We start from the raw sequence: 27597 nt of genomic DNA, 5'->3' as shown, positions 1-27597 counted from the left end.
AAAGAAAAGAAAAGAAAAGAAAAGAAAAGAAAGAAAAGGAAAATAGAAAAAAGAAAAGAAAGGAAAAGAGAAAAGGAAAAGAGAAAAGAAAAAAGAAAAGAGAAAAAAGAAAAGAAAAAAGAAAATAAAAGAAAARAAAAAAGAAAAAAGAAAAGACAAGACCCTCCTCGGTGGCCAGAACGCTGCTTTCCCACCCGTTCCCAACTCTGAGCCGGGTCTCGGCTCTGCTGGGTGCAAAGCGCCACGCGGGTTTTCCTACTCCACCGGCTTGGAAATATTTAAAAAAAAACTCAAAAAAATCCCCCCAAACCCCTCCAAAATGTAATGCTGRGATTTTCTTTTTTTCCCCCCAAATTTGCTGGCCAGCTGGTGAATTTGGTTGGGAATTTTGGGGTGTTTGCACTCGTTTTTTCCCCGACGGAGCCCATTTTTACCGCTGGGAGATGGGAAACRGCAGCGTTTTTCCAGCTCCGGGCGCCCGTCACATCGCGGGATTTTCCCTTTCGGTGCCAAACGGGACGTCGAATTARGCGGAATTAAACACGGTTTTCCCGCGGTATTATATATTTTTTTTTTCTCGCCACTGCCTCAAACAACGCCGTTGTCATAGAAACAGCCGTTTTGTGAAAAGGTCACCTGCGAGGAACCGTGTTTTAGGTGTAATTTAAGGAGATTACAGGGGATTAGGCACACACACACGTAYAAAAAAATATATATAAGGTACACATGTACCCCTAGTGCACGTGTGCCCCTATTACATATATACATATGTATGTTTACGCATACGTACACATGTGCACATGTGCAGAAATCCCCCCTATATATATATATATTTATATGCATTTCTTTAAAGGAAATATSATAAAGGAGTAATATCCAACCGAGCTGGAAGGTTCTCTTGGCAAATTAAAAAGTCAGCGATAAAGGTTTTATTTTCCTTTTTCTTTCCCCCCCTCCCTTTTCGGGAGCTGCATGCAGTGGGGTGATATCTGAAATAGTGATTCTTTCTCCTCCTGTGTTTTTTTTTTTTTTTTTCCCCTCGGTTTTAATTAAACCTCAGCCAGGGCTGAAAAATGTGGCGAGCCGAGATAATTGCGCTATTCCCAACGCGGTTCGGTCGGAAACTCCAGCTCCAAGACGCGCCTCGGGACAGCGCGGGGGGRAAAAAATAATAAAAAAGGAGAGAAAAAAAAACAAAAAAAMCCCTCCGATTTCGCGGCGATGTCTCCAAAAYGTCCGGCTTTCACCCCGTTTCACGGTGCTGCTTTTCCCGCGTGCAGCGCCGAGCCAAACTGCCTTCCCTGCGGGAGATGGAAAACCATTTTTTTTCCATTTTCCATTCCCCCCCCCCAACGTTAAGTCTCCTCCTTGAAAAAAAAGCATTGCCACATGTGGAAAAAACTGGCAAAGAAAGGGTTCGGCCCGCATGCGATAACAAAATTGCTGTTTTTCCTTCTTTTTTCCTGTGTATCTATAACGTGGTAGTGAACATTTGGTTCACATTAGCTTTTGGTGATTACAGCTTGTCAGAAAATATTGTTTGCATCCTGGAGGATATATTATATTTTAACTTTGTTTTCATTCCGAGAAGTCAAAATATTGATTTTCTTTCTTTTTTTCTTCTTTTTTTTTTTCGTAAGGGTAAAATTCCAAAGTAATTTCTGTTTGGCCACATGGAAGCAAAAAAAAATATATATATATATATATATATATCTCGGCACTGTCTGCAGAAATGAAATGTTTTGACATTTTAAAATGTTAGTTTCAAATTGACATTTCAACTTAAAATAGCATTCAAATGGCACAAAGTTAAGCTGTTGATTCAAACAAAAATTAAATTTCATGGAGGCATTTCAAAACTTGGCTTTTTTCTCCCTTCTAAACTCTTGCTTTGGAGACAGGAGGCTGCTTTCGCCTCCCTTTTTCAAGGTAAATAAAGCYGGGGTGACCACCGGACATGGACGGACAAGCTGCCTCCGGCCTGTTGGGCCACGTGGCGCCGTGGCCACCTCTGGTTTGTCCCTCGTTGGCCCGTTTCGTGGAGGAACGGCGCGGAAGGGCCTCCTCCGGGCTCGACGTGTTGTTGGGTTGTAGAAATGTCCTTTCTGAATGCCCCGAATCGGCGCTGAGAAGGTGAAGGCGAGCACTGGTCRCCCCTTGGAAGATGGTTTTGCTTCTTTTCAAGGTTCTCCTTCCATCGTCCCACCAAAAAAATACAGAAAACCACCTGGTTTTGGGTCCTCCAGCGGTGCGCATCAGCACCTCTTGAGTGGGCATCCTCAGCGTGCGCTAAGAAAGGCTCCTTCCTGCCCTCCAACTTCTTCTTGTGGATGGCTAGACCTTGTGGCAGCTATTTGCAGGCTGGAAATATTTAAGAGAGAGGAGAACTAAGCTTTGGAAAAATTACCATTTCTGGTGGCTCCTTGCTGTCTGTTTTGAAAGATCTTTCCTAATTTGAAGAGAATCGATGGCCAAGGCTACGACTGCAGAGTGGCGTTTGCAGCCCAGATCGTCAGCCTGGGTTATAATAGTCACTTCTGGGGATTTCTTTTAATACATGAAGTYGTTTTATAGCGGTTTTTGGTCAGTCTAGTTGAGTCACCGACGTGGCTCTGGCTACATTTGCTCTCCTATGAAGGATCAGCGTGTTACTGATAGACGATATTTAGTAAACGATCAAATAAACCCGTGTCAGTGGGTCTTTTCTGAGCACAGTTTATTGCTAAAGGTGTGCGGGAACCGAAACATCCATTTTGCAAGGGTTTCCAAGAATTCCCCTCTTKTTTTGTTTTTTCATTCTGAATTGGGCAAAAACCATGCGGATTCTCAACTTGCATTGAAAGTTCAGAGCGATCCGAGACCATCCAAACGTTGAGTTTCCCTAGCGTTAACGCTGTCCCACCTRAACCTCGTGCCTTCGCCTATTTTCCTTGAATATTAATAACAACCAAGCGCGGATCGGCACCGATAAACACGTCAACGGCGCGGGATAACACCGTCCTTTAACGCCGTCCTTTAATCGCTTACCCTAAAATCACCCGATCTCATTTTGCTTGCAAAAGTCCTGCAAAYGTGCATCTTTCCATGAGAAACGTCGGCTTTCCTGAACCCAGGGTTTTATTGGAAGACGCCTGGGATATTTTTTGATGCGTTCTCCACATGGACATCAGCAATAGCRCCTTGTCCTGAAGCGCCTATAACATGCGCGGCTCCGATCTGTAACAGGCTTACTGCAGGCTATTAATAGTTTATTAACTCCGTTTAAACTCTGCCTAAATGTTCCCCGAGTGCCAAGCGTCTCTGCGTCAAAATTATTTAGGAAAGAGCTTTTAAATAGAATTACAGAGAGGAGCCGGGGCGTGTTTGCAACTTCCACCGTGTCCCACGTCGCAGCGTTTCTGCAAAGAACCACGTGAATTTGCAAGTGATTTAGGACATGCCCCATCTTTCCGTAAAGATACAAATGGTGCTGGAAAAATCGCTTCCTGGGAAGTTTTTTCCAAACTGTTCCTAACCGCGGYGAAGTCAAAAGTCTGGACAACGAATTAGGGATGAGCGGTCGAATATTCGTGTCCCGGAGGTGGGAACTTCCTATTTATATTCGCTTTTATTTCCGATGTGCACCGACGGAGAGCCCGTTTTCCGTCCTCCAGCACCTTCCCTTCTTTCCACACGTGGAAATAGCTATTTTTTAAACACTTCCCTTTGCTGGGACGTCGCTTTGCCTCTCGTGGGTCCCCAGATAACGCGCGGCAACTGGGACATTAATATTGATGTGCACCTTGGTTAGTAGGAGCCGCGTTTCCGAGTGTGCCAGCAGCATATAAATACGATTACCGGGTAATTAGTGAGCATCAAGCTGAGTTTGGGTTTAGCGGGGCTTGGCGTCCTACTTAGGCGTTTTTTTTCCCCACCGGCTTCTTGGAGCTTTGCCCCAAGAGGCAGCTGAGGACCAGGATTTTGGATGGATGCTGGGTGCTCCTCGCTGACGGCCTGGGAGCAGGTTCTCAGCCTTGACGGAAAACGCACGGTTTTAGGAGCAAGGAGCATTTTTTTAAAGCAGGTTTTGAGCTTTTAACTCTTCTGTCAGTTAAAAAAAAAACAACCCTGAAATCCACCTGATTGTTGGATTAAATTTCAAGTTGTGTTTTTGTAGCTTGTTTTCCAGTCCTTGTTCTCTTTTGGTCTGCTCTCCTCCTCTTCATCCATTGCTCCACTGCTTTCTTTTTTTCCTTCCTTCCCCAAAAACCCACCACAATTAGAAAAAGGGGAAAAACAGGAAGAAACAATCTTTCAGGGGTTTCCTTTATTGAAAAATATCTCTGTCCTTCTTTGCCACAGAGAGCACCGTAATCAAGGTGGGATTTTTTTGGTTTGATGTTTTTCTTTTCCCTTCCTATCCTGTGCTTTTAAGTTTGCATCTCCAATACTGTGAGTTTTGGAAAAGCTTCAGCATGGCCAAAGGACAAGTGAAACTCTGTTGCTCTGGTTGCTCTGCCTCTTGCTGAGCACCCAGAAATTTTGCGGATCTCTCGGCTTCCCAAACCTGCAAAAATCTTGCGCTTCTGAAAATTTTACAATATTAAAAAAAAACCTAATAATTTAGGAGGGAAGATTTTCAACTCCCCTAACATTTGAGCATGCCGTTGTGGAGGTGTGTTGGATTTGGCTTGTTGCTTCTCTTTGCAAGGGATGCTCGCGGCAGGACGGATGCTCCTTGCGGTGCGTCGCTCTTAGTCCTTTCTGGATCAGGGAGGTCCCTTTCTTTTATCTTCTCCTCCATTTCTCTCCTTCCAGCAAATACAAAAAGGATTTTCCATCCAAAGAGAGACAAGGAGAAAACACAGGGGTCATGGCTTTGTCACCAGATCCTCCGTTTTATCATTTCCCTGTGCCATTATCGGCTTAGAGGGAAACGCTGTGTGAATAATTTAGGGGTGTTTTACATGTTTTATACCTCTGAACTTTGACTGAAAGGAGTTTTGAGAAAGTGCTGCCTGCGAAATAAAGTATGAATGTGTCTTTAGGCAAAAAAACGCTCAATCTTGCACGAGCTAAAAAGGATGTAGCTTCTGGGGGCAGATGTTGTTGGGGATGGGGGGCGAAGGCAGCAGGCTAAATTCTCTGCTAGGGAAACCTGMGAAAGCGAAGAGCTATCAGAAGTGCTTTAATGCATTATTTTAACTCATTACCCTGTGTATTGGATAAAACGCCTTCACCCGCAGGCCGGTGAGCAAAGCTTTGCTCCGTTTTTATGAACGCGTGGCCGCCCCGGCTGCCTTTCCCTCCCAGAAAGYGTTGGCGAAAGTGAGGATGTTGCGAGGTTTGTCGCTCTTTGTGGGCAGCCCTGGGATAAATCACTGCTGCTCGCTGCTGCGTTGGGGGTAAATCACTGCGGTTCACTGCGTGGGGAGAGTAAATCGCTGCAGCTGACTGTGTCCGGGTGTAAATCGGTGCGGCTCGCTGCATTCGGGTGAATCGCTGCGGCTGGCGGCTTCGGGGATAAATCACTGTAGCTCACTGTATCCGGGTGAATCGCTGCAGCTCACTGCATCGGGGATAAATCGCTCGAGCTGACTGCGTTCGGCCGTAAGTCACTGCAGCTGGCCGCTTCCAGGGTAAATCGCTGTGACTGCCTGCATTAGGGGTAAATCACTGCAGCTCACTGCGTGGGCTAAATCGCTGCAGCCGGCTGCGTCGGGGTAAATCAGTGCAGCTGATAGCGCTGGGGTGAATCACTGCGGCTCACTGCATCGAGAGTAAACCACTAYGGTTTATAGCTTTGGTCAAATCTTGGGGTGAATTTGCTCCCAAATCGTATTTTTTTTTTTTTTTTTTGCAGAACTTTGCCCTCACTCGCTGCTCGTTCATGCTCTGCGGCAGCTTTGGGCGCCCGTGCTGCTGCTGTGGGGCTGGCTGAGCACTGGGGCAGAGCGCSTTGGTCTCGTTAGTGGCACGCTAACGGAGGGCAACTGCAGGCCCTCGCTTTCAGATGCTCGCAGAGGGTCTTTGCTTCAGGGCCGGAAGGCGAGCGGCTGCCGCCCGGGGCTGCGCGCGTCGCAACGTGTGGGCTTTGGCAGGGCGTCTACGTCAAGCTGCTGGAAAGATTTTAAATTCCCGACTAATTTCTTTTCCGCAAAACAAATGAATCTTCTGAAGGGCCTTTCCTTGCAGCTGCTAAGCCAGTTAATTTATCTGAGTCATTTACAATTTGTGATGGGACTGTTAATGGCCTGATGTAGGGATCAACATCACTTACAGACTTGGGATTTTTGGGTTTTCTTTTTCTTTCTTTTTTCTGCATTCTTTGTTTTTAATTTATTTCTGGATTTTCCCCCAGAGGCCCAAAGCTGTGTTTGGAAAACGTCAGCTCTGTGTCCCCAGCTCCTTTGTCATGTCAGGGCAGCTCTGGCTGAAAGCACAAACCGCAGCCCACCCAGGGGGACGTGCTGCCCTGCTACTACTTACTGCTTCAAAGTACCTGTCTGTGATATGAAACATGCCGTAAAACAAATATATTCCAGATGTCCCTGCAAATTCCCCTCGGTTTCGCCATGCACCTGAAGGCTGTCGACACGGCGAGGCTCCTTGGCCCCGGTTGCCCTGCTCCTCCGGGGCTTTGCTGCTGTCCCTGTGTGGGATAGCGGCTTACGGGGGCTGCTCAGGTTCCTCCGGTGGAGTGGGGGCTACCACCAGGCAAGACTTGTGGGGAGAGGGCTTTGGTTGCCAGCCAGTGAGGTCCTTGACGGGGGGAGGGAAGGGGCTGCTGTGGAAATGGTGTTCTCAGGAGGGAGAGTTCCCTGAGGTGGGTAATCTCCAACCTTAGGGTTGGGGGGAATCTCTAATCTAGGGGTTGAGGAATCTCCATCACTGGGTTTTTGGAGRGTATCCAACCTTGGATTCAGGGGTTCCCTCTCCCTGGGCAGGGCAGGGCATACGCAGGGCCTGGGGATCTCCAGCCTTGGGATTGGGGGTCTCCATCCCTGGAGGATCTTTGACCTTAAGGTTGAGGGGTATCCAACCTCAGGGCTGGGGCATTTCCCTCTTTGGAGAATCTCCTTCTCTGAGTTGGGGGATCTCTATCCTTGGGTTTTGGGGGTCTGTTCAGGATGGGGGAGATCTCCATCTTTAGGGTTAGGACATCTTCATCCTTGAGGGATCTCCATCCTTGGGGGATCTCCCTCTTTGTGTTCGGGTGTATCTCCATCGTTGGCTTTTGGGGATCTGCATCCTTGGGGTTGGGCGGTCTCCATCCTCAGGGCTGGGAGGATCTCTGTCCTTGGGACAGAGGTATCTCCATCCACAGAGGATCTCCATCCTTAGGGTTGTCAGGGATCTCCATCCTTGGAGGATCTCTCTCCACCATCCTGGCCCACACCACACCACCCACCTCACCAGGGGTGGGTCCAGCCAGCTGCAGCCCCCTTTTTGCTTGYACCCTGGGGTGACTGCACCTTTGGGATGATGAGGACCTGCTTTGTTGGTGAACACCCTCCAGTGAGCAGAGCCAACATTGCGGTCGGCCCAGCAAACAGGAGTGTGATTTGTATGAGCGCCACAGAAAATTCCCAGCGAGGGGGGAGTCTGGCAATGGATGGAGCATTTTCAGGAGATACGAGCCACAATTTCTTTGGTACCCTCAGTATTTAGGGCCTCATTGGCCAGGAGGTCCATGTAAAAGCTGGAATAACAGTGATGTGGTAGATACAAGAAATAAAATTACTATTCATTGCTAATGTGTTGCATGGCACTAATTAATTTTTAAACAGATTCACTGGGGACCTCATTGCTAAAACATGATGTTTTCTCCTCTGGCACAAGAACTGTTAATTCAAAACAAGGCAGAAGAAAGCAAAAAAAAGAAAGTGGGACCTTGCCGGTCGCAAAATGAAGCTGCCCCTGGATTTTCCACCTCTCTTCTCCGCCCCGTAACGCTGCCGAATTGAGAGAGTCCCGCGAGGGGATCCCGGAGGCGATTAATAAAGACTCGTCTGTTTGCAGCACCTGGATGCCTTTGGGGCAGCGCTTTTTTTGGGGCCGCTTTTCCTCCTCTGCGAGGCTTTGCACAGACCCGGCATTGATCCCCGCGCCGCCRAATGTGCCCCGCGCCCTCCCTCCGGGGCCTTACGTGGGGCTCCGCCGTCCCGAAAACCCCCTCGCTGCTCCCGGCCTTGGGCTGGGGCGGAGGGAAAAATCTRTTTGCAACTCTGTCTCGCTCTTTCCGTGAGCCGCACGGCTTTTCCGAATGTTTTTACCCGATTTTGCAAAGCCTGAACCAGCGGATGCTCACGTTGCACCGTTGCTCACTTGCATATAAATTATTTAACTCAAACGGTCTTTGGGAGCGCTAGAAACGGGCTTTCCTGAACGTTTGCAGTGTCACTGACACCTAGATGGAAGCAAACATCCAAATATAATTATTTGACGCATCCTGCTGCGTGATAAATGGAGTATTACTCCTAAAATGGCAAGAGCTGAAACCACTTTATCTTCAATTTGTGCCTAATCGTTATTTATTACCAGGCCAGACCCTTCGCTCGCGACCGCCTCGAGTCGCCTGGCTCTTTCGCTATTAATTTTTCCGCGTGGGAAAATTTTTCCGGAGGGAGAAGAGCAACGAGAAGGTCCCAAAGGCGTTTTGCAGGCGGTTTTTTCTGAGCGTAGCTGCGAAGCGGGATCCTGCGTGATCAGAGGGGATCTGACCCCCAGCCCCAAATCCATCCCTCTACGGCGTTTCCGTGCCCCAAGACAGAAGGATTTTTTTTTTCCCCAGCGTCAAAGGGATGTGGCATCTGGTTTCACTCCCAGCAGCTGGCAGCTTGAAGCCTGTGTTTTCTGCGGTGCAAAGTAAAGAGAAAATAAAGTGTCGAATTGTTTGGCATTATCAAGGATTTCTGCTCCCCAGGACTCCTGCATAAAGAGATGGAAATTTGAGCTGCCGGAGCCAAGAAACACACAGAAGTGTATGAATTTATTACATTTTTATCTCGTTCCCCTGCAAACAGCGCTGCAAATGTCAAAAGATCATCTATTGTTTCATCATTTATAAAGAATTTTTGTTTTCGAGTTGTAATTTCTTTGATGCGTGGCTGTGGGGAAAGGGAGAGAAATTGGAGCAGGAGACGGGAGGGCTCTGGCAGGTTGAACACGCGGTTTGCCTGGCCGCAGAGCTGCGCGCATTTAAATTTCTCCCATTCCAGTTTTTAATTTAACAAATGTAATTAAGGCTGGGGTAGGTACGCGGATTATTCATTTACTCCAGATGGAAAAAAAAAATTAAATTGAATGCAAATTCCGCAATCAGACGTGAAGTCGAGGCTGTCGGACGTGATGGGGATGTGGCAGCGCGCTAATCGGACCGCTTTCCCTAAACAGCGCCCGAATCGTGACGCGGGGATTATTTGAATAATTGAGGTGGCATTTGAGAAGATACCTGATTGCTGATACCTCCTTAAGCCCTAATTGGAACGCTCCATCGAGATGGATTAACCGGAGGGCACACCGGGAACCGTAGTGGGCTGCTGCTTCCGCCCGGCTACCTTGAATTTTGGGCTTTCGTCGGGGTTGGCTGCTCCCACCGGCGCCGGCGAGTGTTCTGAAAAAGCACATGKTTTTTCCCCGTTATTTCTGACGCGCGCCAAGGATGCCTCCGAGAAGCAAGCGTTGGCCCTGAGGACCCCAATGGCCGGGACCTCCTGTTTCCCATCGCCTCAGAGCTTGGTCCTCAGTGCTGTCAGGGCAGGATATCCCCAAATTTGAGTGTTTTGATGCGTTTCCTTGCACCATCGAGAGTGAAGACTCCATCCTGACTCCCCCTCCATTGCAGTTCCTCCGTGGATCCATCCCCAGTGTCCTCCAAAGACCATTGGGATTGATGGCCATTGATGGGGTTGATGACTCCCAACTCAACCCAGACCGAGATGGCCAAGGCTTTCTACCCAATACCACGGCAGGTGCTCAGTCATCACTGTAGACCTCTTTTTCTTGCGTTTCCCACCAATTATACATTTGTTTTGAAGGAATTGCATTTTTGGAAAGAGCTGTCGGCACCGTTTCTTCCTTTTCAAGTTGGGCGTCGCAAGATGGTGAGGTGAGAAGGCTTTGCTTTGTGAATCCCCCTTGCGCGCTGGTGTTAGAAATGATTAAAAATAGTCACTGCTTTCACTGAAAACACCGATTTTAAAGAAAAGGGGTCCGTTAGTGGTGGATACCTGGACATGTGAACCAGTAATCTCCAGGGGCTTTCTTCCTCACCTGCTGTATCTGGCAGCAAATGAAAAAAGAAGAGSGGAAAAAAAAGACGAAAGAGGGCAAAGGGGTAGAGCTTGAAAGAATTATTATTATATTATTATTTGTGAGCATGAAAATTTGGAGACAAAATGTAAATGCAATACAAAAAGACACGCTGGGAAGAAAATGCTTGTGAGCCCCCGCCRCGATCCTTGGATTGCCCAGCGGCGAAGATGACGCCTCGTATTTCTGCTCGTATTTCTCTAAAGCAAAGCCAAGTGCGAAGATTTCTTAATTTCTGATTTTCTTACYCTCCTGCCTCCATCTGTGGCTACGTCCTCGTGTTGGCTCCCGTTGAGCGGGTGCATTCATCCTCCTGGAAATGCTCTTCTAGCCAAGCGCAGGCGCTCGGGACCCGTCAGCGACGCTCCGTCTTGAGCGCCGCAGCCAGAAAGGCGAGATCTCCCCCCGCCAAAACTTAAATCACCGCAGCTAAGTTGGGCGTTAGCTTAAGGTTGCGAAGCGCTCGTTTGCTCCTCCAGCTGGAGCCGTTAATTCAGAGCGATTAACGCRCGCTTTTAGAACGGAAGCAAAGCGTACGGCGGCGATCCCGGGGAAGAGCCTCTGCTGCGGCACGAGAGCTGTTCCCACGCAACGCTGCCTGCGACGAAGACTTCCTTGGCCTGGAAATCCTCCGCGTGTCGCTGACCGTGGGCTTTCCTCTCGAACGCCCTCGCGTGAAATGACGTCTGGGTTGCTTGATGAAAATAGCTTGCAGAGCCACGAAGCGCCACTCCGGCTCCATCCTTCAACCCTTTTTGAGCGCCGTTTTGCTTCAACTTACTCTCAAGTATCTATTTTGCCGGTTGCATTTGCTGATCATTGCCTTTTTTTGAAGCAGGTGAAGAGCACAGGCRTAAAGCTGGAAATAAACCCAAAATTATGCCGGGGCAGGTGAGCTAAACCCATTTAAAATGTTTTTGCACTGAGGAGCAATGAGGCAAGTCCTGGATTTTGTGCAAGGAAATAAAGTGCTTTTATTAGCTGTGTAAAAGAACACCACGGTGGATGATGCTGTGTTTTTTGCAGCCCTGTGGCAAGACATGGTTTCTGCAGTGAGGTTGCAGCTCCCGTGCATTTGCAGTTTTGCTCCTCCAGCTGGGCTTTGCAAAAAAATTTGATGGGACCCTGGAGGACGATCAGGTTTTGGTGTGCACAAGCACAGACAGGCAATGCAAGAGACATCCTGTCCTGAAAGAGGGCTCCAGAAAGTCTTTTTTGTTGTTGTTGTTCTCCTTTTAGTAAATGCTGGTGGAGGAGGGGGAAGAAGTGCATTAAAATATGTCCCCTACAACAGCCTTCTTTTCTTCCATCCGTGAATCTATCCGTGATGCATGCTTTTATCCATCCATGCATCCATCCATGCATCCATACATGTGTCCAATGCACCCAGTGCATGCACCCGTGCACACATCCAAGCATCCAACCATGCATGCAGCCGTGACACACATCCATGCATGCGCCCAACGCATCCATCAGCGCACCCATCCGTGCACGCATCCAGTCATCCATGCACCCATCGAAGCCATCCATGCGTGTGTCCAATGTAGGCATCCACGCCTCCATCCGGTGCATCCCTGCATGCATCCATGGATCTATCCTTTTGGGTCATATTGTAACATGGATGTGGTATTATGTGACTGGTAAATAGTCAGGTCAAACTGCAGCTGGACTGAAATTAGATTAAAAGTGCCCAAGACTTCATTTTTCAGGCAAAAAGAAAAAATGCTCCCTCGAGTCTACGTTTTGTCTCAATAGCTTTATTCATCCCTCAAACGATAGAGAAAAATGAGCTTTTCCCTGCTTTTGGTTTCGGCAAGCACCCTGAAAACCCGCGGCTGTGGGGCCCGGAGTTGCTGCCGAAGCGGAGCAGCTCGTCTTTAAGAGCTTTGCTGCAAACCCCTTCCCGTTCTTCCCCCACCCGAGGACGGGTAGARGCAACGCTGGCAAATCTGAATAACTAATCAGAGTCCTCATTAACCCCCCGCCGAGATGCTCAAACATTCACTTGGCTGTTTGTGAAGCAGAAAAAAAAAAGAGGGGGATAAAACCTCCCGCCCTGCATTAAAATTGATGTGTTATTAATCCCACTGTTCCAGACCTCATGGGCACCGAATTTGCCTCCGTCTCGCCCGAGGCCGAACAGTGTGGTGCCGCTTCCGTGGGCTGCTCCGACTTTCTATTATTTATCGGCGCGGCGGCGTGAGGCCGCCTTTGTTCCTCGGCGCCCGCCGGCACGAAGCCAGATGTGCGCCCCTGGACAGATGTGCACCCCCTTTCGCCGGGCAGATCCTCTCCTCCGGACTCGGCTCGCCTGGCTCCCGGCACGAGGCAGCCAAAGCGGTGTTAGCGATTCTGTCGCTCGTCGTTCCGGCTTCGTTCGGAGGAGCTGGCGTCGAGCGCGTCGTGCAATACCCGCGGCCGCAGCTTCGCGCCTCCGAAACGCTGACGTTGGAAACGAGGCGACGCGCCGGAAAAAGGATTTGGATCCTCCCGTCGTAAAAATTAGCTTCATTCGCGTTTCCTTACGCAGTTGTGAAGACAAGTTTTGTGCGTGCGGCAAGCCCAGATGATGAAAATCTCTCCAAGGGAAGGAAAAAAAAGTCTTCATGGGAACGAGGCTCTGGGGCAAAATGCAAGCTCCTTGCAGTGTTATCAGGGCAAGGAGTCCCAGATCCTTGATGTGTAGTTGGTGTGAGCACCTTCACATGCTCTTCTTCCAAGCCTGAGCCCGTAGATGTTTTATTGCCATCATAAATATCCTTATGATACTTAAATTGCCGCTTTGGTTTTGGACTTGAGCCCTGTCTGAGCATTTTGTGCAGCCCGGATTAAGTATCTAAGCCTCTCTGAGGGACCTAGACTTGCTTGAGAAGTCAAGACTCTTCTGCCCTTCTGTCCCCTTCATCAGGCTTTCCAGGTTTAGGGGTTTGGTCCAACTTTTGAATGGAAAGAGCAAATGTTGCACAAAGAGCTGATGTTGAAACATCTGCTCAGAGCGTGGGAAAGCTCGGTCCTGCTGTGGGTGATCTCCTTGAAACGCACCATGACAACTGCGGTCCCTTCTGTGTTGTTGGTGCCCGGTTCTGCCCCAACAACGCCTGGTTACTTCCAGTATCCATCCTTGGCCAACAGGCTTAGTGATGTCTAGGTTTCCACGATTGACACTTCCAGTGCAATCCTTCACTTTTTCCTGTGTCTTTTGGGATTCAACTCCAAAATCTTCTGGCTGTGAGCAGTATGTGASGGCAAGAAAACGTGTTTTTATTGTGATGTGTTGGGGAACGAATTAAAACTGGGGAGATCGTTCTCAGTGGTAGGTTTATTGCTGTAGTATGGGGAGTTGCCATGTGATGGTGAACAGTAGAGCTTCTCTTGTGTTCTGGGTACCTGGTTAGAAAGGGAGATACGGACTCACCAGAGTGGCAGAGCTCTCTGGAGGTGATGTATATCAGAGGTGTATATGTCGGGCTTATATCAGAGACCTGAGGAGCTCTGGAGAGGTGATACATATCAAGGCAGATATATCAGACATATATCAGAGATCCTGAGGAGCTCTCTAGAGGTGATGAATATCAAGGTGGATATATCAGACATATGTTGCATCAAGGTGCATGTATCAGGTGGATATCAGAGATCTGAGGAGGTCTCTAGAGGTGATGTACCTTAAGGCATCCATATAGCAGATGAATGCTGGAGAWCTGAGGWGCTCTCTAGAGGTGATGCACATCAAGGTAGATACATCAAACAAACGTTGGAGATCTGAGGAGCTCTCTTGAGGTGATGAATATCAAGGTGCATGTATCAGACAAATGTCAGAGATCTGAGGAACTCTCTAGAGGTGTTGTGCATCAAGGTATACATATATCAGATATATATCAGAAACTGGAGGAGGTTTCCAGAGGTGAAGTACATCAAGGTGTACATATATCACACACATATCAGAGGTCTGAAGAGATCTCTAGAGGTGATATATATCAAGGTACATATATCAGACAACTATTGGAGATCTGAAGAGCCCTGGAGAGGTGATACATATCAAGGTAGATATACCCAGACATATCTTGCATGAAGATACATATATCAGGTGGATATCAGAGATCTGAGGAGGTCTCTAGAGGTGATGTATATCAAGGCATACATATATCAGATGACTGTTGGAGATCTCAGGAGTTCTCTAGAGGTGAGGTATATCAAGGCATATATGCATCAGAGCCTAACTCATTTCTTGCAATATCTGTGTGGTGACTGCGGTGTCTTTAAGCCATGGTTAAAATCATTATGGCCTCAATGCTTTTGGATTTAAAATCATTGAAAAGTTGCAATTACCCTAAAGCTGGAAAATTAAAAAACTAGGACACTTACACTGAGAATTGTAAAAAAGAAAAATGGTGATTTATTAGAGTCTAGAAAGGCACATYTAGGACAACCTGGTACTTCCCCTTGACCGTTGGCCTTCTGAGGTATCAGCCTTGCTGCACATTTAGTTGGCATTTAAGAAAAAGTCTGATTTTTTCCTGGCTATTTTTGCTTTGATCTTATGGCAGAGGGGGGATGCAGATGAGAAAAATACTGAACGTGTCTTTCCCCAAACCCTTATCGGCAAACTGCTGGATGAGAGAAGGACCAGTGCTGCCACCCTGGCACCATGCACGTGCCTGTGCTTGCCCRCGTGCATGCATCAAAGGCAAATCCCTTGTCTTGCAACTCTCCTTGTGAGTCGGGTGTACCTGGGCTTTGGGACCTGCCAAAAAATGCATGCCTCATGCCTTCCTGGAATGGGAAAAAAAAGAGAGAGAGAGAGAAAAAAGGATTTGCCAATTAAATCTAGGGGTGAGCCCCTGGCTTTGCAGCGAATGCTGGAAGTTCATCTTTAACATTAAGAGCTCTTTCCTAGCTAACACCATCTAGGTTGGCGTGTAAAAGCACATTYGCACCTCAGCTTAAGTTAAAATCAAACAACCAGGCGCAAAACGGCTGCGGCTACTTCACCTCTTCTTCTCTCGGTTTCTCCTTTGCAGGTTGCGCCGCTAATCCCACCCAAGACGCCGCGCGGGTATCGCGCCGCCCTCGCCCGTCCCCGAGGAGCAGAAAGCGCCTCTTCGCCCACGCGGGACGGCACCGCGTCACCCTTCGTCTCTCGCGGTCGCTGCGAAATTACCGGCGACCAGCTYGTGCCGGCGTCGGCTCCGGGGTCACCTGTGAGAGGAGGAGACTTGCTGCGTGTAAATCCACATTGCTTGGCATTGCAGATGCTTTAGGAGCATTTTTGTTTAAGCTTTAAGTAGCTTTCCTCGAATAATTGCCGTAGGAGGGCTTCCAAAAAATGTCGCTTWTGGAGTCACCGTTTATGGCACTTTTTCCATGCCCATCTCGATTTGGCCTCTAAAAAATCTCATTTGTTTTTGCCCTTCCTTGGAGATATTCGGACCTCACCCAGGGCTGCTGGTCTAGCTTTGGCRTCAGCCCGGCTTTGACCTCTCAGGGCTGTCCCCACCTGCATTTTTTCTTAGATCCTCCCATTTTATGCACCCTCAGTGCTTTCCCCCACTGCCCTGCAAAAAAAATGCATTAAGAGGGGATGTGTTGCTGTTGTGCAGCCCATGCTGGCTTCGTTCATGCTGTCGGAAGATACCGTGCAGAAAGGTTCAGTCTTAATTAATATTTCATCTTTTTTCTTTCCAGCTTGTGACTGAAACCCAGAAGTTTTGCTTTTCCGGCAGAGGGAAGGTGTTTGCAGGACAACCGGCTCCCTGAGCACTCCTGAAAAAGTAAGGCTGCCCCTCTGCTTTCTATTAATTAGATGAGTAAACGCATGAAAGTGATTTCTTTATGAGCGGGATTGGTGTAATTGTAATGCCCTTTCTTGTCCCACACCTGGCAATGGTCATTTGTACAGCGAAATGCTGTTGGGAGCATCGTGCAGACCATGCTGCTGGATTTTGGGAAGGGGAAAATATAAGAAGGACAGTGCAGTGTGCCTTTTTTTTTAGGGGGAAAAAACCCAGATTCCTGGCTAATAATAGCAGGGCCTGTAGCTTTTATTAAAAAAAAAAATCAGACTGTGCAGAGCTTGATTCATTTCTTTAAACCTCAGCTGTCATGAACGCTTTGAAGGAATCCTATAAGCTGTGGCTGGCCATGAGAAAAACACGGATTTTTCAAAACTGTCCCTAAATAGAGGGTGTTATCSCTGCAAAATTTTGAGAGACAGTAGGATGTGGCCTGGTGAGAAATCATCACTGGTTAAAAATAACTTAAACGCAGAACATAAAATAAGGTTTACGTGAAACCCAGAGTCTAACAGTTCTTTGTTTGATGCAAAACGCTATGCTTAGGACTGATGCAGTGCCAAATTTGTCTGTTTTGTGCCTAAATTGTAGGCACCCATTGGGTGACAAAGAAAATGCAAACCCGTTGGCTGCAAGTTTCCTTTGCTCTGTCTCAAGAAGTAACAGAAAACAACATTGGTCATTGAACAAAACCTAGCATTTACGGAGGTGCAGCCTTCAGATCGTGTAAACCTCCTTAAAAGGTGCATCCTAAATCGGTGAGGATTAGGGTGGGCACATCTCAGGTTAAAAACGCAAAGCTATTTGTGCTCTCTCAGCCTGATGTGAAGCTTCCTTCGATCCACGGCGCAGCAGAGCACAAGATGAGACCTTTCGCRTCTTTGCTTTGAATAGCCTCCTCTGAAAGCCTTTTTAATAAATGCCATCAAATAACGGCAGGATTATTTTCTGCCCTTTCAGCCCTCGTTCTTGGCTATAACCTTCCCTGGCCACCAACCTACAAAGAGGATTAAGAATCTGCTGACAGAGTGTGAGACTGAATCTTGTGTTATTCCAGATTTCRTTCCATTCCTAATAAAAGGGCCTCAGCTCATCCCACAGGTCCAACGTTTTAATCTGAGGAAAAGCAGCGTTGTTTTTGCTCTCTGCTGGGTTACAGGGGACCTTGCCTTCTCTGTGGGGGAAAAAATCAAAGTCACAAGCGGAGCACACCTGGAAATTGCTTCTCCAAGTGCCTTTGTGGGGGCTTGGTGTTGATACTCCCTTGCATATCGCTGTGTGGGCTCCTCAGGAAAGCTCCTCCACACCTTAATTCCCTCTCTCCTCTCTTACTCATATCCACGAGTATTTCAGAGCTGCCTGATGCTTGTGTAGAAGGGCTTGGCGCCCCACAAAGCATGATGGGTGTGTTGGGCTCCTCCTTTTGAGGAGACCAAGCCTGTGGAGGACATGAATGCGTGCAGGGACAGCGTGACCTAGCCTGGGAAGCGTCCCCACCAAGAAAATGAAGGTTCCTCCTCAGCAAATCATGCCAACAGTTCCCTAGTGCGAACACCAGACATCGTATAGAAAGACATGACATTGGGCATGTGTCAAGGTATAGAAAGATGTGATGTTGGGCATGTGTCAAGGTATAAGAAGATGTGATGTGTAACACATGTCAAGGATACAAAAAGGTATGATGGGGATGTGTCAAGGTGTAGAAAGATATGACAGGGTCACATCAAGGTAGAAAGACATGCTGTTGAACATGCATGAAGGTACAGAAGGATGTGATACTGAGCACACATCTAGATCCCTTCTGAACCAAAACCTGCTTCTGGCATCACTTCAAGTATTAATGACAGGTAGAAATGATCCATCCTGAAGACCTCCTCCTGTGAGAAACACTGGGGTTCCCTGGCCATTCTCCACCCTGTGCACGTGTTACCTCATTTTCCAGGGATGAGCCCATTTTGACTTTCCTCCCCCTGAAGCCCATACCTCCGTGGAGGGCAGCTCGGAGGCTGGATTGCCACTTTTAATGCTAGTGCCCAGAAAGTCGGCACGTCCTTCTCAGATCCTAAACCCTTTCCCGTCCTTTTTTTGTCCCTAATTCCCTCCTTGTGTTGAGTTTGGATCAGGCTTTTAACTCCATCTYGTGTACTTTATGCTCCAAACTTTGGAGTAAACAGAGGATTCAGCATGCTAAATATTAAACCTAATTAAGGTAGTTCAAAACTACCTGTAATTCCCTAATTCGCTTGTGTTTTATATAAATCACTGCATGATACCTGAACCAGCCTTTTGCCATGGAGGATGTAAGAGGCCGAAAATTGCCTTTGAACGTGYGAATGAAAGGTGTTTAAACTGGTGCAATTAATCTAGCAGCTCTTGATGCAATCGTTTGTGTTGCGGGTGCATTTTCAGGAGCGAAAGCTGCAGTTTGGTGGAACAAGGCTTGGACAGAGAAGGCACTCAGGAAAGCCTGGCCTGTCTTTTCTTAAAGGAAGACCTCACCGTGCCTTCTGGTCTTCAAAGCCGTTTGYGTCGGGAGTTTTGCATTTTAGAAGGGAATGCACACCAGTTTCAGTAAGGGGGATAAGACTGGCAAGCTACGGGAGAGGGGTATGAGCTGAACTGTTGCTAGTAGAGAGCTCTGATTTATCTGCCATATGGGAAAGAGGAAAACAGCCGGCTCCAAAGGGATTTCTTTCTGTCTCCATAAGGAAAGTCTCCATAAGGAAAAACAGCCGTTTGCAAATATGTTAGCAGAACATAGCAAGAAAAGAGGCAGATTTACATGAAGAAAGGGTTTTGTCGGTGCAGTAGCCCTCCTCCTCCCCATAGCACAGCGTGAACGTTGTGGCTCTTGCAGCCACACGAAGCAACCTGTTGCAATTCCTTGCAGGAGTATTGGGATCTTTGCCAAGAGAACTGAAGGCAAAACCACTCAAAACTTGAATCACAGGATACAGCAGATCGTCGACTGGAAGGAGAGGGCGGTTATGCGTGCTGCGCTTCTAACACATCCCCAGATGCTTTTGTGCAGGTGGAATAGTTGAGGCATTTGATCATTTGTGCCTGCCGGGAGATTTGTGAAGCACTGCAAAGCTGTAACCAGCCAATTTGAGACCGTGGCTAACTCATTTGCATYTTTTTCATGGGCAGGAGTATATCTGAGGGCCACCCTTCTTGGTGGCAAATCCTTAGATCAACAGCTCTGACTGCATTTGCCAGTGGTATATACCAAGAAAGTACAAATCTGCTGTCTTCAGAACATCTCCTTCATCCAAGATCATACTTCTAGTCTCTTGTTTCAGTAGTAGGGCTCCTCTAGCACTCCTCTCCAAAATTCYTGTCATTTATTGACCTCAGTCTTCTTTTTCCTCCAAAGCACCTCAGTGATGAGGTCTAAACCATTGGCATCATTGTCTGCTGGTTGGGACCTTAGAGGTCAAAACTTTGTGGTGGCTCTTTGAAGCAGCTCAGTCTCAGTCAGAAATCATCTTTGCCCCAAATAAAGCCCTRTGGCAAAAATTGCATTGGGTTTGTATTACTTGGGCTGTGACTATCCAGTTCTCTTGTCATCTCATGTCTTCAATTTTGAGCAGTATCAGCTCTGAACTCAATTTGTTGTCTTTTCCTTTCAACCTCAAGAGCTTCTGGGGCATTTCCTTAGGATGCAACAAAGGTTTTAATCCAYAGAAGTAATTTTTAAGGATGATTTAAGAGAAAAAGGCTGGAAATTGTATAAACTCTGCCACCCTCATAGCTCTAGTAAGTTTTAATAGGAAAGCACATTTGTTAACCAACGGTGAAGAGCTTGGGAGGAGAGAGAGGAAGAGCCTGGTGTTGCCTGGACCTGCGTGGATTTATCGGCAGCGCTCCAGCCTCTTCGAGGCGGTTGTGTTGTTCATCTTGCGCATCTCCACGTCTCGGTGCCAGGCCGTTTTCACCTGAGATGGGTGTGCAATTGGGTTGAGGGCTTTTTCCTCACCAGGAAGCATCCCAGCTATCTCCTGGAGAATTCCTCCAGTGGCCGGAGTCAACCTTGCGCAGTCCTGTTTTCTCTGCAAAACTGGTRTGGTGATCTGTATTCTCCAATCCCATCAAATTCCCATTGCTTTTTCTCAGGTGAAGTTTATAGCTTCCATCTTGCTTTGTTTCAATTCTAAAATTTTATCCCTTTGTATTGCTATTACTATCTAGGCTTGAATGAAGAGATTCCACAAGTGCAGAAAAACTACACTTTTTCAATGTAAATCTACTCATAAACTCAGCTTTGGTGCTTTACATTTTTYCCCCATTTCTCTTGTAAAACTGGTCTTTTTCCAATGCAAATGTTTCGGGAGCAAGCAAACCCCCAGAGCGTGGAGGCCTGAAAAATGACTCGTGCTTCCTTGTCCAACCCTTGTAATCATGTTTCTTCTAAAGCTTTCTCTGGACAGGCTCRGTAAATCGGGGTGTTTGAGGGGCTGCGGAAGGTATTTTTCTTTGGCCCTCTGATAAATTTTCTTCTGTGTGCCCTCTTCAATTCTCACCCCAAATCGTGGCCTTTTTTGTTGCTCATAGACCCTCTAGGTAGAAGAAAAAAAACATGAGAAATTTAACAGTGCTGCAGCCAAAGTGAGATTTAGGATATGTAAGAGGATGAAAATAGAAATAAAAATCGATCCCACTATGGCGCCAGCAGAATCCACCAAAACYTTGACTTCTCTCCCCAGACTACGTGGCATTTCAATCTGTTCTGTGAGGACACTGTCCCTGGTTAGAAGRCTCACATTAGCATTGCTCTACCAGAGGGTGGAGAGCTTGTAAATTATGTGAACGTTTAGGGCTAGAAAGGGTTTTGTCTTTGATTATTTTTTCCTTTTTTTTTTTTCCTTTTTTTCTGCCAAAAATTCTTCAGCAGAAACTGGCATCTGTTTATTTTATCCTTTGGAGAAGTTTGGGGATTTAAAATTTTTTGATTATTTTTTGAAGCGTCCACCATCTCATCTTCACRAGGCCAAGGTGGAAGGACCTGATTTTTGTCCTCATGATTCTTCTGAACATAAATTTGTAGACATCTGCTTTTGAATTTTGAAGCTTTACRTGTTCTATGAATTCTATGTCTTCCTCATGCAGGTTATTTTAAGCAAAATCCAGCCTTTCTTGCAGCTCTGTGGAAGGCGATCTAAATTTTAATGGGGGGAGGGGRGAAGGGGGGKAAGAAAAGCCAGGAGGGGAGTATCTGGCCGAATAAAGAAAATGATCCCGAAGTGAGTGATTTGAATGACCCACATCTGTGACTGCGCTTAATTTTGGTCACAGCCAAGGAAATAAGGCAAATTTGTAGAAGATGCATCCAAAAAATCCCTATGGAAATGTTTATTTGACATTTTTTAACAAACCTATTTTCTAATAAGGTGCAAGACTTTTGTGCTTGGATCCGGGAAATGCGTGTGCGGAGCACATTCCTTGGTCATGGAATTAGCAGGATGCAATCAAATATTAAGTGCGCAAAGGAAATTTTGAAAAGCATCAGATAAGATTCTGATTATAAATTATTCACAGTTAATTGCTTGGAGTAAAGAACTGTTGGAAAATTAATCCCCTAACTATTCTTGGTAATACACTCAAGGAAATCAGAAACTTGAACAATTCACGTCCGGCAAGAAGAAGTTTGCACATTTTCGGCATCCTGGGCTATGTTTCACTTCAAAGCTTTTCAATTTGCCCTCCAAAAAAAAMCATCACGATTCGTTCTTTTGGGAACTTTTGCTGGGCCAGGGGCTGTATTGCAAAAACTGCAAGTATTTTCACGTTACTTTGAAGAATCCTCTTTGATGTTTTCCTTTGCCAGTTTGTTTTGGAAGGTACTTTAATGGTCTCTCTCTATAAAAATAACACTTAAAAATCTATGTAGGTATCTCAGCTCTCCACTTAAAAAACGAACAAAGTTGCTTAATGTTGCCGTTCAAGGTACATTAACCTTGTCTACTAAAGCTCTGACTGGCTCTTGCGGGTTTTATTCTCCCGTTTATGTTGCAGAGATGTCCCTGGAGCATTGTAGTCGTCGACAGCGATGGGTATCTTTGGCGAGGAGGGAATTATTTTGCGGTAATTGTTGTTCTCATCAGATATGCACCGTGGCAGCTCCCCCTCTCCCGCACCTACTCTTTTTTTATTGAGCTGGAGGAGGYGGATCAGAAAAACGCGGATTCCATTTATTTTTGTTTTCTTGGGGAATACTCAGTAACRCAATGCTGGGGAGGGTACGATGCTCCAGCTACGGGCTGATGTTGAGTCAGCCGGCGTCCAGGCTGAGCACGAAGGACGTTTCCAGCGTGAAATCCCTCATGCAGGTTGGGTGGAGAAAATTTGTCTACTGTGGATTGCTAAAAAGCCGGAAACATTGGCTGGCTCAGTGGTGTTTCTGACACTAATGCTTCTGACGTCCAATGAGTGGCTTCATGCAAGCGTGTGTAGTAGCACACAGGAGCGCGGGAAATGGATAACCTCTTGAAAAACASGATTCTTCTCCACTTTTAGCAATTTAGTCTTATCAGTCTTGCTTTCAGGTGGGAATTAAGGGTGCCAGTAGAGCTACCCTTGCCTAACTTAAAAAAAAAATATAAAAAAGATGTTTTTCTGCCTGTTGAAGCTTTTGCTTAAGAGCAAGGGGTGAATTTGTGTAAAAACAAGCAAGGACATAATAGATGTTGGCAGAGGGTAAGATGCTGCTAGCAGGCCTGGAGAGCTGGGGAAGAGGCAAGGAAGCACAAGGCAGCTGGGCAGGCAGCAGTTCTTAGAGAAGTCTCCAAAGGAGGAGAGTTTTTCCGTGGGACTGAGCCTGGATTACACCGTGTGCTGCTGCAAATCACTGGAGACATYAGACGTGCCTCGGTTACCGCAGAATATGGCGATCCTTGGAGGGAAATAAACCCTTCCTTGGGATTTTAAATCCCCTTTTCTCCAAGAGCTCTGTGCTTTTGYTAAATGCATCATTTTGCTTGAAGCCTTCTTGAAGAATTGGAAGTAGGAMACCCAAAATATGGTGGTGGCGGGGGGAAGTGAACCAGCCATCACAAAGCGTATGGCATCTCCCCCAGAATCTGGATTCTCATGACTTCTGAGGATACTGAAGACCATTTCAAGGCGCTCGTTGGCTGGTTTGCAGAGAAGTCGTCAAAATTTGCTTTGACTCGGGCGTGGAAGTCCTCCTCCCCAGGGAGGACCAACTGCCCCACCTCACTCCTGCTCTTTTTGTTGCTGCTCACTTCACCTCAAAGCTGCTGGTGCGAGACGGGAGCTCAACACTCTTCCAGTTGGGTTGACCCTCAGCTAAAGAAGAGCTCAGGGCTGTGACTATGGACTCCACACCTCCCTTTCCTCAGCCAAATTTGCAAGATCAGTCAAATCCAAAGACTTTACCCCTCCCCTGCACACTAAGAGGACTCTACGGCAAGGCAGAAGTGGCTCTTACCATTGCCAACAAGCATAAAAACGCTTAATACGACTGTTTTCCCTATAGGCTTTGCCCAAAAGAGGGCCTCTCACTCTTTTATTGATGAAAGCTGGTAACCTTTGCAGCATTTTTTCCATCAGAAATGAGAAAATGTGGGGGTGAACTGCCTGTGGCCTCATTTCAGCACATAAAAATTAGATGTTCAAGTGCGAGATAGTCACTCCAGATTCACTTTATGGTCAGTGGAGAGACATTGTCACCCGCAGAGGGTGAATCTGTCTTTGGCTTACATTTCCAAGTGAGATATATAGTCCTCTGGAGGTGCTGGTTCCTTTCCGTCAGCGATATTTCTTCATTTTAACTTATATATATTCATATAATGAATGCATATATCATAAAATTCAGCATACACAAACCTGAGTTTTCTGCCATGAAGACTGTAACATAAAAAACTTCAAGCATAACTCATCTACCATCACTGGAAACGCTGCTTCATCCTGTCTTTATTATACTTAAAAAAAGAAAAAACAGCCCTTTAGAAAGGCAGTCTTCCACTAATACGCAAAAATATCTTCTAGTAGCTGGAAAACATTTTCAGACACAGACTATACATAACCATCTCCCTGGGACGTGCCTCAAGGCTTCCATGTGCAAGAGGGGAAAACAGAAATGTCTCTAATAATTCCGGAATTTGGGATAGATGCAGAAAAGTGTTTGAAAACTTCACTCTCCTAATTTCCCACGTCGGATCTTCCCTTATCGATTACTGATTTCGCTGCCGTGGGGAAGCCGATGATTTAGCTAGAAAAGGATTCCCACTTATTTTCCATTGATGTGGAAAAAAGAGTTGTGTCTTGCAAAGCTGATGTTAATATTATCAACTGTAATATTATCAACATAGCCCCAAATTTGTTTTTTTTTTTTTTTTTTTTTAATACTTCTAATACTGTTTTATACCTATTTTGATGATCAGACAGGTCAGAGAGTATTTCCTTTTTGCCTTGTAATGGCAGGGACCATCAGAAATACTTTGAGTTTTTAAATGTTTTGTGGCATCAATGATCGCACTGAAAAATGACTTCTGAGCTCAAGTCTTTAATTATTTTTATTTGAAAGAGGAGGTGATATACTGCTGGCAAAAAGCAGCAGATAAATCTATCCTGGCTGTGACTCTTTTAGGTAGACTCAAGCTCTTTGGGAAATACATTTTCAACTTAATGGCCATATTGCAGTGGTAGCTGAAATAATTTTATTTCCGAAGGAAATTTAGGACACTTTGCTCTTCAGATGCTGCCAAAATCTAAAGTGCTGCTGTTTCCGGAAACGAAAGAGCCTTTATCAGAGGTTGTTTAACCTCATTGCCCACAGTTTCTTTGGGGAAGGGACACGAGGCTCCGAGTATTTGCTCTTTGCCCAAAATTCAACCGTTCGGTGGAGAAGATCAATGCAGAGTTGGTGGCGTTCGGTGTCTCATTGCTCTGTGTCTTCTTCCCATTTCTTCTTTAGACGAGTCAATGCGGAGATAAACTGATTTAAGGGGGGGGAAATACAGATTATTACATAAAATTATTACTTAAAATGCCAACAAATCACTGCAGCTCTCTTGTGCCTTTTTCGGGCTGGTTGAACCCTGAAAAGTGGTGCCATCAGCAATGGTGGCCTCTCGCTTTTCTTCATCTTCCTGTTTGACTACAAGTCCGATTCTCGAAACAAATCCAAGCCCGTAAAGTCTTCATGATTTAGTGAATGCATTATATTATATTCGGCAATTAAATTGGGCCTTGGACTGCTCCATACTCTACAATAAATCWCCGAGCACTTTGTGTGTGCTGTCTTCTCAGTATTTGGTTCATGGGACGTTGGATGGCAGGGCAGAGTGAGTAAGACGTAATTGCACTTCTATTTTAAACATTTATTTGTGCAAAAATGAATAAAAGGGAGATCAATGCTCTGCCTGTGCAGATAGCCCTCAGCTTTTGGAGGGGGAGGCTACACTGCATTTTCATGAGGCTGATGCCTGCTGGCAAACGTCAAGCCCAGCAAAGAGCTGTTAGGAAGAAGACTGGAATATTTGAAGTCTTCCCCCAAATTCCAGTGATGGCTGAGCCAAGCGCACCAAATTGCGCCTGCATTTTTGTGGACATAGTTGGTGTCCCTGCTCTGCTGCCTTACATTGAAGTGTTTCTTCCAAAAATGGCACCCATTGCTTGAGCCGGGAGGTTGGACTAGATGCTCTCCAGAGGTCCCTTCCCACCTTATGATTCTGTGATTCATCACAGAAAGCAGGACTAAAGCTATGAATTGGTATTTCCCAACACAAYGTGGCATAACTTTCCATTTTATTGGGCCTCTAATGGGCGAAACAGCAGGCATTACTCCAAAAATCACTTGCAGCTCGTTTTGGTGGGAGGAATATGCTTTGGGAGGCTCTGGGAGATTTCCCTAAGTGGCTTTATGCACTTGCTAAACCCTTCAATCATTAGTGTGGTGACAAACATGGCAGATCTGCAGAAAATTTGCAAGGAATGAATGCTGCCAAAAATGTAGACTTTAGTTCATCTCTTGCCTAATGCAATGACAGACCTAGGATATTTTTTTTCCCTGAGGATTTAAACAAGACTATCAGCTCTTCCAGGGTCTGTTTTTTCACCTGTGGGTTCACTTTCCCTCCTGAAGAGCTCATGGTTTTAGTGGACGTGACCTATATGTCTCAGGGCAAGAGGAGACTGGTCTACTGGGTTTCACATTACCATGTACTAATGACACTTACTGTCTAATGAGCTCATTATTTTTGAAGTCTGTTGGCAGAGAGGGGCTTTTCAAAGTTTTCTTTTTTTTTTTTTTGGAATTATATATATGCTTTTTTGGTTACACTTGGCCACCACATCTACACTTTGGAAAAACATCCAGCCAAGAGCTCCTCTGCAAGGAAGTCCCTTCCCTGTGTCCCTCTGCCTTCCCCACCATGCTGGGGTTGGATGGCCTGGTTTGAAGATACCCAAAGAAGAGGCTGGGACCCCCCCCCCCCAAAAAAAAAAAGAAAACAGCTATATTTTTACAGAAAGCAGAAAGTTTCTGCAAGAGAGATTGAGGATGGTGCATCTCAGAGCACCTCTTGGAGTCCATGAGTAGGTAAGTGGAGATAGATACTCAACATAGATCCTTCCTAGGAAAACAAAGTTGTCTGTGCACCAGGGTTCACATGGTGGAAGTAAAACAAGCTTCATCGATTGCAACCGTCGTTTCTGAAAGCTCTGCCTGCGTCTGGCCTCGGTGCAGGCAATGTCTGCTTGCAAGCCACCTTCTTCTCTGCTCCCCAATGGATTTTTTTCCTCCCAAGTTGCTCAAATAATCATTAAATAATGATCATGGGCATCAAATAATCTTAGGTTTCTTCAGGGGACATTTTTCTTGGAGGGTCTGAGCATCCATGTAGATCTTGCGTGGTCTTGTGTCATCTGTGTAGGTATTTGCATGGTCMAGGGCCAGTTCTGGGAGAGTTTTGGAGGGCTCCATCTCACTGCTCGTATTTGTTTTTAACCAGCTTCTCCAGCAGGTTGCGGTGCAGGATCCTCTAGGTAGGACAACCTGTAGGGATTGATTTGTGTGTCCTTGGTATGCTTGTGGCTAGACACCACTCCTCTAGATACAACTGAATTTTGAAATACATCTGGGCTTGTGAGCTGGAGCCCACGACGAGATGGCTGCCGCAACGCACCGAAGAACTTCAGTTCAATAAAAAGAGCGAAAAAAACCCAACAAAAAAGAGTAAAAGGCAACAAAAATTGCCCCCAGTATGGGGTGCCCTCAGCATCGCTGCGAGGGGCAGAGTGGGCGGCTGTGATTTGCAGTGGGTCACGCAGGAGCAGTGGATGTCTCCTCTCCTCTCCTTTTCTCTCTTTTTCCCCCCTTTTTTTCTTTTTTTTGGAGGGGGGGGATATTTTGACAGGGGGGAGGTGAGTTAACCCTGCTCCGTTTCTTCCCCCCCCACAGCTTCTCGATGTGACGCCCGCCCAGGATGCACCATGTCTCCCCGGCGCCGGCTCTGACAATGATGGCCACCCAGAGTGTGCCCCCTCCCCC

General features: G+C 46.5%; 1 protein-coding gene across 1 annotated transcript in view; it reads left to right on the top strand.

Annotated features, from left to right (window-relative positions):
* PKNOX2 (PBX/knotted 1 homeobox 2) overlaps positions 1-27597 on the top strand; it is a 62361-nt gene that overhangs the window by 11160 nt on the left and 23604 nt on the right. Inside the window, exons 3-5 of the mRNA XM_085318146.1 lie at positions 15312-15515; positions 15976-16061; positions 27508-27595. Of these exons, the coding sequence (XP_085174272.1) occupies positions 27533-27595 (63 nt within the window). The 5' untranslated portion in view covers positions 15312-15515; positions 15976-16061; positions 27508-27532. The remainder of the gene's footprint in view (positions 1-15311; positions 15516-15975; positions 16062-27507; positions 27596-27597) is intronic.

Source organism: Rhea americana, unplaced genomic scaffold, assembly GCF_003343005.1.
Source record: "Rhea americana isolate MKP2758 unplaced genomic scaffold, rheAme1 scaffold_522, whole genome shotgun sequence".
In the NCBI taxonomy this organism is placed as follows: Eukaryota; Metazoa; Chordata; class Aves; order Rheiformes; family Rheidae; genus Rhea; species Rhea americana.
Note: the sequence above shows the minus strand (reverse complement) of the source record. Positions and strands in the feature narration are given on the sequence as shown.